At 44.1% G+C, this 12,612-nt stretch overlaps 1 protein-coding gene across 2 annotated transcripts in view; it reads right to left on the bottom strand.

The window, feature by feature from the left end:
• chst10 (carbohydrate sulfotransferase 10) overlaps positions 1–8,023 on the bottom strand; it is a 36,506-nt gene extending 28,483 nt beyond the window's left edge. Inside the window, exons 1-2 of one of the 2 annotated variants that reach the window (XM_078402605.1) lie at positions 7,886–8,023; positions 829–937 (exon numbers count right to left, since the gene is read on the bottom strand). In XM_078402605.1, the coding sequence (XP_078258731.1) occupies positions 829–916 (88 nt within the window). In that variant the 5' untranslated portion in view covers positions 917–937; positions 7,886–8,023. Of the gene's footprint in view, positions 1–828; positions 938–7,885 lie in introns of those variants that run through there. The other variant, XM_078402607.1, reaches the window with a different exon arrangement.
• Between the last annotated feature and the right edge of the window lie 4,589 nt (positions 8,024–12,612).

The following is a 12,612-nucleotide window of genomic DNA, read 5'->3' as shown; positions in this document are numbered from 1 at the left end:
ATGATTTGTTTTAAATTATGACTAACATCTACATGCTAAAGCTTTAATGAAAATACATGAGAACTTCATAAGCGGATTGAATAATTTACTTTAAAACTTTTAAAATTATATTTCCGATATTAGAAACTTCACTTTAATGATGTAAGCAACATTATTCTGCAATCATGCAAGTAGTTCATATACGTTATTTGTACTTACTTAATTAAGTACTTATTGAAGTGTGATTTGAATGCACACTAATTAAATTGTTTAAATATGAGAATCGAAACACTGTTACAAAACAAAAGCTCATACTTAAAACCCACGAACCCATTTAATACAACAGATTACAAATTGAAAGAAAAAAACTGGCAGGCATTTAAGGATTAATATTCATAATACCAAAATGTTTCTTTCAAATTTTAAAACGAGGAAACTAATTTCATTCTTTCATATTGATATTAATGGTATATAAGCAAGGTAGAATTTTGAGGACAAATATATCCTAGCTATTTTATATCCTAGCATGACTTTTTTCTTTTTTTGTATTATTTCAGAGCTGACAATATTTGTCTGTAAACTGAACAAGTCAGGAAGGACTCAGCAGAGATATGCAATGGGCTACCTCAGCTTTTCAAGAGTTATATTTGGGATGCACCAGCCTTTCTGGCATTTTGATTACAATGGCATCAATCCATCCTGGAAGTATTAACGGTGGGATGAGTGAGAGGGAACTTGCTGCGCAAAATTCAAAGATTAGGGAGTGGACTTCTGATTTCATTTCTATCAAAATAAACATCTCATTCCATGCATTTCTTGAGCATTTCTTGAATACCTTCCCTACTTTACCTTTGAGACGTAGAACAAACAGCAACGTGAAGAACACCCATCCACATATAACTAGCAGCAAACACTGGCGCCGCATGGTTTCAGACATAAGCCATTTCTTGTGCGTATTCTGTTTAATAAAATACAACAGTTCAAAGTTAGAGTTTTTTTCAAATCCCCAACCAATAGGTTCTCAGAAATTAAGTACAATTACTGCATTTGTACTGCCTCAATTGAATAGCTTTTCAATCCTATCTATTCAAATTATTTATGCAATAAAAGAAACCTTATTTGTTAACACAATGCAATTTAAAAAAAACTAAATTTGTCAACGTCTTTGCTTTACTAACTTAAACTGGTAAAATGTAGAGTATTAAAATACGTTCACATGAGGAAGGTACAGGAGGGAGACCAAAGAAAGATGTTACAATGTTTGAAACCTACTTCTTCAGTCCATTAGCTCTCACCAAAATGTACCTTACTACACTGAATAACTTGTTTTTGCTGCTCTTACTGTGTTAATGTTTAATTTTTATATATCTTGCCTATCCGGTTTCGAGATGCCAGGTATAACCTATAGAGCCCACATTCTGGAAAAGACGTTGACAAATTTAGTTTTTTTTAAATTGCATTTAGGTAACAAATAAGGTTTCTTTCATTGTATAAATAATTTGAATAGATAAGATTGAAAAGCTATTCAATTGAGGCAGTACAAATGCGGTAAGTGTATTAATTTCTGAAATCTTTGCTGACAATGCCCACCAAGAAGTCTGAGGGTAAATAGAAGCAAGGTGAATAACCATCACTACCCCATTGCCGTTGACAGCAAAACTAAGGCATACAATGATACATCAATGAGATAAGATTTCGAACAGATGTAAAATTCCAACAATAAAGTAGGGGATATTATCTAACAGACATAACCAAAGTAGATTCTATGATCATTAGCTTACCTGCAAAACGTACTTTGCATAAATACCTGATCCAAAATTTACAAACAATAATGACTGTATGTTAAATGTAATATACTTCGTCCAAAGAATATTAGCATATTCTGAGAAAATATATGGGCCATGTAAAACAAGCTCTTTAGTTAGTTTAGAGCTGCAGCAAGGAAACAGGCCCTTCGGCCCACCGAGACCATGCCAACCAGCAATCACACGTACATTGGTTCTATCCTACACACTGGGGACTATTCACAGAAGCCAATTAACCTACAAATCTACACATCTTTGGGATGTGGGAGGAAATCAGAGCATCCGAACACTGGGAGAACATGCAAACTCCATGCAGACAGCATCCCGAGTCAGGATCAAATGTAAGGCAGCAGACCTACTACTGCACCACTCTTTTTTTCTAGGACTTAATCAAGTCTATCCTGAGACACAATGGGAAGGAAGCAAAGAAATTGTGTGCCCCCCCCCCCCCCCCCCCCAGGCAAAGATGTTTATATCATCGATTGCTAGAATGGGGTGCCAGAAGACCAGAAGGTGGCTAATGAAGTTGCCCTTCGTCAGAAAAGCTGAAAAAAAAGGCTGGGAACTACCGACATCTGAGCCTTATATCAGAGGTAGGTAAGATATTGGAGGGAACTCAGACACAGGAACTAAACGGCTCAAAATGGTTCTTTTATTATCACATGTACCAAGGTACAGTGAAATTATTTATCTTTTTGCATACAGATCAATAAGACTATTCCATGAACAAGTGCAATCACCAGTTAAGTACAGAATGCATAGAAACAGCCCACTGAGTCCATATGCAAGAGTCACCAGGTTTTGGCAACATGTTCAATGTCCCAGCTGCAGCTGGCCATAAAGGGCTATTGTAGCTGTCGCCATGATCCAGATTGCCCTTGAACCATCGTCCCTCTCCACGCCTGGCAGCATTCTGTCTTTGTGCCCTGGGGTCGCCTCCCGCAGCCAACCTTGAGGGCTCAGTTCTTCTTACCGGCCCTTTGCCCAGTGTCTGCCGCTGTCGCCACCAATTCCTCTCTGGTTCCCGGTCTTCGGGATCGAGCAGGAGACGAGCCTCGGACGAGGCCCCCACACCGAGCGGGTTCCCACTTCCGCAACGGGTGAACCAGGCCTGCTGTCTGGCAGTGGTCCGCGGCCCTCCGGAAGCTTTTGCCGCATATGCCTCTCCGGGAGCATCCCACATTTACATGCATTTAGAAAAGTAAGGATTAATTAGGGATAGATACATAGGTTTGTGCATGGAATAAAATCACGTCTTATTGTTTTTCTGGAGTTTTTTGAAGAGGTGACCAAGTGTAGTCAACAAACACCAGACGACGTACCCCCATGCCTTTCCCATCATAGCCGGGGACTTCAACAAGGCCGGGTTGAAGAAGTAATTTCCTATCTACCACCAGCATGTGTCCTGCAGCACCAGAGGATCAAACACTCTTGACCACTGCTATTCCACCATCAAAGATGCTTATCGCACCATCCCTCGCCCTTGCTTGAGGAGATCAGACCACTTGGCTTCGACAGAGTGCACTAAAGTGCAGCTTCAGCGGCGAGGACTGCAAAGAGCTGGTCAGGAAAGGCAGTGGAACGACTGCACAATGACTTTAGCCTGTAGACTTGCCACCCCCGAGTAGACTTGGGTCATGGCCAATAGCGGTAAAAAAAACTGACAGTGAACACGTTAAGTCAATAAGAGTGGGGGATGGTCAAGGATTCAACAACGAACGTGAATGAATATGGCACAGTCGTTACGAACTGCAGTGTATCGAGTATTGTATTCCCAAAATAAACAGCCGAGTGTTTCCCAACCAGAAGCCTTGGATTAACGAAAATATCCACAATCTACTGATTCAGATCTGATAATGCAGGTTCATAAAAGTAGTCCAGATATGATCTTGACATCAGAAAGGCAAAGACACTTTTGTTCTAAAATGGGAGAAAGAGTGGTGGACATCGCCTGGTCGATCACATTTATTGATCTCCCCAACCATTGAAAGGATCTATTGTAGGCACTGCCTCAAGACGGCAGTCTGCATCACCAAACACCCACACCACCCTGGCCATTACCTCATTTCACTCCTACCACGGGAAGAATGCATAAGAGTTTGAAAACCGTGACCACGAGGTTCAAGAATAGCTTCTTCCCAGCAACCATCAGGCTCTTGAAACACTCCAAAATACTAACTAAACTTTGAACTCTGGACTGTCTTTGGTTATTTTGTTTTATTCTAAACATCTTTTCCCCCTCCCACCCCTCTGCTGCAAAAAAAACTAACTTGCTTTCTCTCTCTCTCTCTCTCTCTCTCTCTCTCTCTCTCTCCCCGGTTCCCAAGGCTGAGAATAAGAAAACCAAATGCCAATGTAGGTTAAACTTGATTTTGTTTTTAAGTCTTAATTTCTGGTTCAGTTTGTCGACTTATTTTTTCCTGTTTGTACTAGTGGGCCACAAAAATCAGTTAACACATTGGTTATTCATACAAAACAATACTTCAACCCTGGGTTTTGTTTGGTGTGAGGAAAGTCACTGACAAGAACATAAGAAACAGTTGGTGTAGACCCTGACCCCTTGCATCGGCTCCACCATTCAGTCAGCCAACAGTTGTTTCTGCACCTCGGCCCACTTTCCTGCATGGAAACTTCAAAAAGCTATATATATTTTTCTTGAATTTGCTAAGTAACACAGCTTCACATCCCCTTTTAAATGGAAAGTTCAAAGGATTCACTTGCCCCTGGATGAGAAAATCATGTCTTACATGCACATTTAAATCACTCTAATCTGCAATCTTCCAGGATGTGAGTTAAGCATCAAAAGCGATCCCATTGGTCACAATGCCTCATTGGCTTTCCTTTACTGAACCTGTTAACTGCTTGACTGAATATTGTACTGCTGCCATAAAGCTGGAAAGAGTGCCGAAAAGCTTTATACAAATATTGCCAAGACTTGAGGGACTTAGTTACAGGAAGAAGTTGGGCAGGCTGGAACTTGGGGTGCAGGAGATCAAAGAGTGATCTTATTGGGATATATAAAATCATAAGGGACACCTAGGATGAAAGCTAGAAGGCATCCATTTAAAGTGAGAGGGGAAAGATTTCATAGGAACCTGAGGGGTAACTTCTTCATATAGAGGGTGATACATAAATCGAACAAACTGCTAGAGGAAGTTGTTGAGCCAGGTGCAGGAACATTTAAAAGACATTTGGACACATACGTGGATAGGAAAGGTTTAGAGGGATATGGGTCAAATGGACAAACGGGACTAGTTTAGATGGGCATCTTGGTCAGTATAGACAAGTTGGGCAGATGGGCCTGTTTCAGTGCTCTATGACTCTTTGCACACAAAAAACTCTGCTGGTAATCATTCCCTCACACTGAACAACTTTAACAAAAGCGCCTTTTTCTTTTACACAACCATGTACACCTGAACTTTCCTGCTCCATTTCTGCCCATGCTTTCACCCTTCCACTTTATCCAGCCATTGTCACACCACTGAAAGGTCATCATTCAGGCAAATTGGAGTAGTTGGCAATCTGCACGGCATTCTGAAAACAAAATTTCTGCAAGGCTTCTATTCTTGAAAACACAATTTTCCAAGTTTGATTTTTAAAAATTAAAACGGAAAAAAATCAAACCTTACATGAAGGCATGCAAAGCTCGTGTTGATCAGTGAAGACGACTAAATTAGGACAAGATAGCAGAGTTTTGGATTACCTCAGATTTTGGAGAATTGACATTTGCACAACTTTGCAAATCCATTGACACAATAACACCACAAGCTGCTACACATAATACTTCCAACTCAGCAGAATGTTCCAAATTGCCTCACAACAGCAACAGACAAAATGCACAGATCTGAACAAATGATCAAAAATGTGGTCAAAACATCCGACCCCAATTAGCTTTGCAAAAATCACACATTATAAAACTTAATTGTAATATTTATGAAAACAAAGGGGAGCTTAATATATCAATTTAATCAAATCACAATATTAAAATTTCTTAAAACATCCAGTCTTACAATACATATAAAACTCTGTAAATATGTATAAATAAAGAAAAAATATTTTCTTTCTCCATTGAGCAACATGCTTGTTCTGCTCAAGTTAGATAAATACATTTTAATCAAAAGGTCTTTAATCAAATTATTTTACAAAAATGTGTAATAATTACAGAATCCTTACAGAAATATCAAGGCTTGGTTCATTAAAAGAAGTTTTAAATTACACTCATACATACACTGCTCTTTTCCACTTCTATAATGACCCAATTCTGTTTTGGTTCATTTGTTGCCAAAACTTGAATCCACACACTTTGAATAATACATCAGAATAATACATCTGGGTAACAGGCACTTTTTCCACCACATCTGCACTAATGCAATATGTCCTTTTGCATCCCCGTCAACCTTGCATCCTGCACTTTGACTCTCCTGCCACTCACCAACACTCTTGGTAGCCAATAAACCTCCCTAACAACCAGCATGTCTTTTGTGCATGGGAGGGAACCCTAGCACTGGAGAAAGGGAGAATCAAAGTAAATCTTGCCAATTCCCCACAGGGAGAACCCAAGGTAAACGCATGTCTCTGAAGCTGTGAAAGAGGTATGAATAGTTATGTTCTGTTCCACAGGGTTTCATTGTTCTACCAGTCTTGACATGTCCCTTCATATTGCTTCTGTGATCTTGAAGCCGAGCAAAGATTCTGCAGACTGCCTTAACCTGCACCAAGTACCATTAATCCCACGTTCTATTTTTGCTGACCTACAATGACTCCCAAATAAGTAAAGCTTTAATTTAAAATGTATTTCCAAACCCCTCCACTGCCACACCTTTCTCTACTTGAGATTTTATCCAGTATCAGAATTTCGTGCTTAAATCCCTCTATCTCACTATTTGTTTTGCCTACTTTAAGATTCTGCTTAAAACCTTTAGCTTAGTGCATCTGGCCAGATTCTCTGACATCCTTTCACAAGTTTTGTTTGATATTGCTCTTCTGGAGCAGATTTGAACAATTGGCTACCAGTTGCTGCTGAGCCATAATGTTGTAGATTCACGTCCCATTTCAAAAACACAGGTATTTATTTCTGCAGTGTGGCAGTGAGTGTGTTGTATTCTCCGAGGTAAAACGTTTAAAAACAAGACCCTGCTTATAAGGACGTGAACGATTTCACGCCATCATTTCAAGAGTAGGGGAGATTTCCAAGCAACATTCAACCAACATTATCTGGCTATGCATTTCTTGCTGTTTGTAAGAATTGCCCACGATTTATTTCGGATCCTTGCGGTGCTGCGTTGCCTTGGCCCTTGCTTCATAGGTATTGTGTGGGGGGTGGGAGTGGGAACCCCATCAGAAAGGTCTAAATTGAAGCCCTCCCGTCAAATGACACTGGAAATGAAATCTCCTCGCAGGTGTAATGCGAACCGTTAGGTCTGAAGCTGGGCTGAAGGTGTGACCCCTGTGATGTGCCCAAACGGTGCCCGGGCCGTGTCCAGGGGATGTCCAGACGGTGCCCGGGCCGTGTCCACCAGGGGATGTCCAGACGGTGCCCGGGCCGTGTCCAGGGGATGTCCAGACGGTGCCCGGGCCGTGTCCAGGGGATGTCCAGACGGTGCCCGGGCCGTGTCCAGAGGATGTCCAGACGGTGCCGGCCTGTACGGCTCGGCCCGGGTGAAGGTGGCGGCCGGGTCAGCGGCTCCACCCGCAGGAGGGGGTGGCGGAGGAGGAGGAGGCGGCGTCGCCCCCGGCAACCGAGGCACCGACTGACCCCTCCCCGCCATCTCTCCCACCGGTCCCGGGCCGCCGACACCTCCCCTCCCCTCCCCTCTATCCGGCAGCCGGGCCCCCGACTGACCGCCAGTGCCGCCGGCAGCCGGGCCGGAGATGGCGACCCCTGCCCCCGGCAACCAACCTCCCTCCCTCTATCCATCCCTCGCTCCATCCCTCCCACTATCCATCCATCCCTCGCTCCCCCGGCTGCAGGGACGAGAGAGGCGGCAGCGAGCCTCCACCGCCCCCGCCCGTGGTCGAGGCCCCGTCTGCCTGCTGAGACGCGAGATCCGGAGCGACACCGACCAGAAGCTTCTCCCGCCGCGCATTGTCGCCTCACCCACCTCGGCGTCGGGCCCAGGGAGCCGCCGTCAGCTCGCAGCCGCCCCACTCCTCACGTCCGACCCTCCGACATCGAGCCGGTCCCAGCGGCCAGCGCCCGCACTGCAGCCCAGAGCACACCCCAGCGGCCAGCGCCGGCACTGCAGCCGAGTACACCTCCCAGCGGCCAGCGCCGGCACTGCAGCCGAGTACACTCCGAGCTGCCAGCGCCGGCATTGCAGCCCAGAGCACACCCCAGCGGAAAGCGCCGGCACTGCAGCCCAGGGCACACCCCCAGCGGCCAGCGCCGGCACTGCAGCCCAGAGCACACCTCAGCGGCCAGCGGCAACACTGCAGCCTAGAGTACACCCCATTGGGCAACGCCGGCACTGCAGCCCAGAGTACATCCCCAGTGGGAAGCGCCGGCACTGCAGCCCAGAGTACACCCCCAGTGGCCAGCACAGGTACTGCAGCCCAAAGTACACCCCCAGTGGACAGCGCCGGCACTACAGCCCAATGTACACCCCCAGAGGGCAGCGCGGGCACTACAGCCCAGTGTATACCCTCCGGTGGCCAGGGCAGGCGCTGCAGCCCAGCGCCCCTCAGTGGAGAGTGCAGGCACTGCAGCCCAGCGCCGACACAGTAGCCCAGTGTACACCCCCAGTGGGCAGTGTCAGCACTGCAGCCTAGCATCCCCAACCGCCAGCGCCGACACTGCAGCTTCGGGTCTTCCTCGGCATGACCAGAGCTTCAGCCCTGGTTCCGTCAGGTTGATACATCTAAATTTGCCGATCAGGATCCGCGGAGTGTATTCGCAAAGAACATACGTTGAACCTGCTCAATCAGATTATTATTTGGTTGCGCACAGATTGAATCATATCCTTAATTATAGATTCTAGGCTCTGAGTTCTGTTATTCCCTCTTTCTCAGTTCTTTGTTAATTTGTGTTGTGTTTGCAATGCTCAATCTGCAGGAACCATTCCAAATTCTACGGAATTTTGGAAGATGATGACCAAAACATGGCCATTTCCTTCAAATGTTTGGGATGACGTTCATGATGTTATTGGGATTTGTCAGTTAATTTCGCTGGTAGTTTCTTTTACTAATATCTTTTCTGTTTTCATTTGCACTGTCTCTTAATACTCAAGTACCTGTTGGAGATTTATGGTCTATCTGCAGACAGACATAAAGTATTTGTTCAAGTGCTCTGCCACTTCCTTATTCCTTATTATAAAATTCCCTCAATCCTGTCTGTAATGGGTCTACCTTTGCCTTATGAATCATTTCCTCGTATGGAACATCCTACTGTCTATTTTTATGTTTCTTGCTACTTTGGGCATCATTCTCACAAAGCTGGAGACACAAGGAACTGCAGATACTAGAATCCTGAGAAAAATATAAAATTCTGGAGTGGGTCATGCAGCACCTGTGGAGGGAATGGGTTGATTATGTTTCAAGTCAGGACCTTTCTTCACACTAAAATGGCACCGATCTCCTCCCTCACAGATGCTGCCTGACCCACTGAGTTACTCCAGCACTTTATATTCTAACAAAGATGTTCCCCAGCCTCTTAAGATTGATCGATTGGCGGTTGTCATTCTGCAAATGTTAGGACTAGTATGTCATTGCTGCTATTCTCTGTTGCAACAGCTAAAGTCAACATCAGATGACTGAAATATTGAAAAGTTAGAATCCTTTTATCACAAAAGTAAAACCTGCAATGTGTAAGGGGTTTCTGCGCCGAGCTTTCGCCCGACCTAAGGTCCCCGTGCCTTGCTCTGATCCCTTGACCAGGCCGCGCACACTGGTTCCCCGTGAGTGGTTCGACCCACTCACCCCTTACGGTTCTAGACACTGGACTTAGATGCAGGAGCTCTTATAGTGCAGAAAAATTCCACCAGACCAGATTTGAAAACCAGGGTTTAAATGAAAAGGCTTTTATTTAGCGCTTGGGACTATTGTCCATGAATATTTATACATTGCTATATGACATACTTATTAAACACATATTGAATCACATGAATACCTTTGACTTATGAATCACAAAACGCACAGTTCCACAAGACATATAACGAATACCTTTTTCGCTGAATTCTTAAACACACAGTTCCACAAGACATATACACGAATACCCTTTTCGCTGAATTCTTAAACACACAGTTCCACAAGACATATACACGAATATCCTTTTCGCTGAATTCTTAAACACACAGTTCTACAAGACATATACACGACTGTAAGATGGGGAACGTACGACGCATCGCAACATTGACCAACACATATTTCAATACACCCCCAACGTTTATTCACAACCACCCTTCCCTCTACACTAAACTATGTCCAGGATATGCAGGATTTGGAGTACATGCTCACCATGGGGCTATTACTGGGGTTACTGGCTGTTCGTTTTTCAGTATTTCTCTTCAAGTTGCGTGCCTGTTCCTCTCTCTTGCATCCGTTCTTCTTGCCTGTCGTTTCTTCCTTCTCGCGTCCGTTTCTTGGAACCCGGTTTTCTCTGCGTGTCTTGACTCGAGTTTTGACTTGCCTTCTGACTTTTTAAAACCCAAAAGTAGTGGCCAGTTATACTATTTCTGACCCGTCCTATCTCCCGCCAGATCTTTGAATCTCTTTGTTCAAAAAGATATGTATGAGTTCTTTTCTGATCTGCGCTTATGTCCGGGGATACCGGGGATGGCCAGACGGTGTTAATTGGTATTTCGTTGCAAGGTGATGGGTTTAACTGGTTTCCCATCACCTACCAGGTAGTTTTCTATGGGCTATTGTGCCCCCTTAACGAGATTAACTGTGTAGGTCGACTTGGGCATTGTGAGTATGCTGATGTCAGTGCCCCAGTGTCTGGACTTCGACCTGGTTTCGCAAGCTTCTGCATGGCCAATGCCCATCCATTGTTCTGGCCGTGGCTTTGCAGAAACCTAGAGACTGGGCTGTAAGGTTTTTGCTTTTGTGGCTGGTCCCTTGGAAAAAACCGACCGCTGCCTTTCTCCGCTATCAGCCCCAGTCTCCCGTTTAAAATGTCCAAACTGCAGCTCTTTGGTTTTGTGTTGCTTTCAGAATGAGGGAAAACTTCTCAAATCTTACAAATGTTGACGTCTGAAGGTTGTCCCCCACAGACAGGGTCTTCCACAACAAGCAACTTCAACTTGATGGAGCTCTGAATTTAATAATTTCTCTCCCAGCTGTTTGTATTTCAGTGGAAAGAGCTCAAGGAATATTGTAAGCGGTGTAACCAGAAGTACGTATGAAAAAAGATCTCGACCCGATACACCACCCATTCTTTCTCTCAGAGATGCTGCATGTCCCGCTGAGTTACTCCAACATTTTGAGTCTATAACCAGAAGTACAAGATGACGGATGCCTTTTGAGCACTGTATGAGGAAAATATTGGAAGGGATTTGATTTAATTTAACAAATTAGGCAAAGGGGAAATGTATAAAGAATAACAATTAAATTAAAACAAAATGAATGATAACTCAAATCTCAATCCTTTGCATCTTTGAAAAGTCTTTTGAGTCATATTCAAACAACAATCACACTGCCTGACAATCTTCAACATGCAATATAAGTTTCCTCTAACTATCCATTGGTGTGCCTCGTGATGTTTCATACAAATGCTTTCTTTCATCATTTGTTTTTTTCAAAAAGTTGATCTGTTGAAAAAGACAGAAAACAAATTTTGGAAACAAGATTTCCAGGATATGATTTATCAAATGGAATATTGTAACAGAACTGTTGGTTTTAGTACACATGGTTCAATCCAGGAACATAACAATTGCAATGACATTTTACATTCTGAAACATTGTGCCCACATCAAATATTTTTCTGTTTTTTGCATGTTTGTGCCAATTAGAAAATGTCACTGATTGATGATGTGATTAAATAACTCACTGCGATGAACTCATCAGTAAGGGAGCATATTGGAGCAACGTATAACTTATAATAAACAAGTTACTTCTTTTTCAGAGGGTACACAGTCTGTCTGTGTGTGTGGCAGGCAGGTGGAGATTGTGGGCCAGGCATTTAGATGGATGGTGGTTCAGCAACACGCGGGAGTGTGTGGCCAGAAACGAGGCTCAGGAACCTCGGCACATGTGCAATCGACATGAGGACTAGAGAATGTGAGTAGGTTTGTAGCCAAAGCCGTGACCAGAAACGGGGATCGGAATGTGGCCAAGCCTGGGTGATGAGGGAAGCAGTGGGCAAAGGCTTGTGCGTTTGAGGCCCCACTTACATGCATGCATGTGTGTGCATGCTTATGTATGTCTGTATGCGTTTGAGTGAATGAGTGCATGTGTGCTGGATGTCGTCTACACATATGTCCACATTTAAGTGTAAGCATTAGTGTGCATGTAGCTGAGCCTCTTCTCCTGTCACCTTGGCCCCCGGCCCCCTTGTTGCTGGGTTAAGACCATGTTCTGTGAAGCCTATCTGGTAGCTGATGTGCAATGATGTTCATTGAAGGTCTGATATCGTTCCTGATGATAGTGTCAAGCAGGTTCATCACTTAAGGCCATAAGTGATAGGAGCAGAATTAGGTCATTCGGCCCATCAAGTCTACTCTGCCATTCAATCATGGCTGATCTATCTCTCCCTCCTAACCCCATTCTCCTGACTTCTCCCCATAACCCTTGATACCCGTACTAATCAAGAATCTATCTCTGCCTTAAAAATATCCATGGACTTGGCCTCCACAGCCTTCAGTCGTAAAGAATTCCACAGATTCACTTCCTT

Source organism: Rhinoraja longicauda, chromosome 7 (assembly GCF_053455715.1).
Source record: "Rhinoraja longicauda isolate Sanriku21f chromosome 7, sRhiLon1.1, whole genome shotgun sequence".
In the NCBI taxonomy this organism is placed as follows: domain Eukaryota; kingdom Metazoa; phylum Chordata; class Chondrichthyes; order Rajiformes; family Arhynchobatidae; genus Rhinoraja; species Rhinoraja longicauda.
Note: the sequence above shows the minus strand (reverse complement) of the source record. Positions and strands in the feature narration are given on the sequence as shown.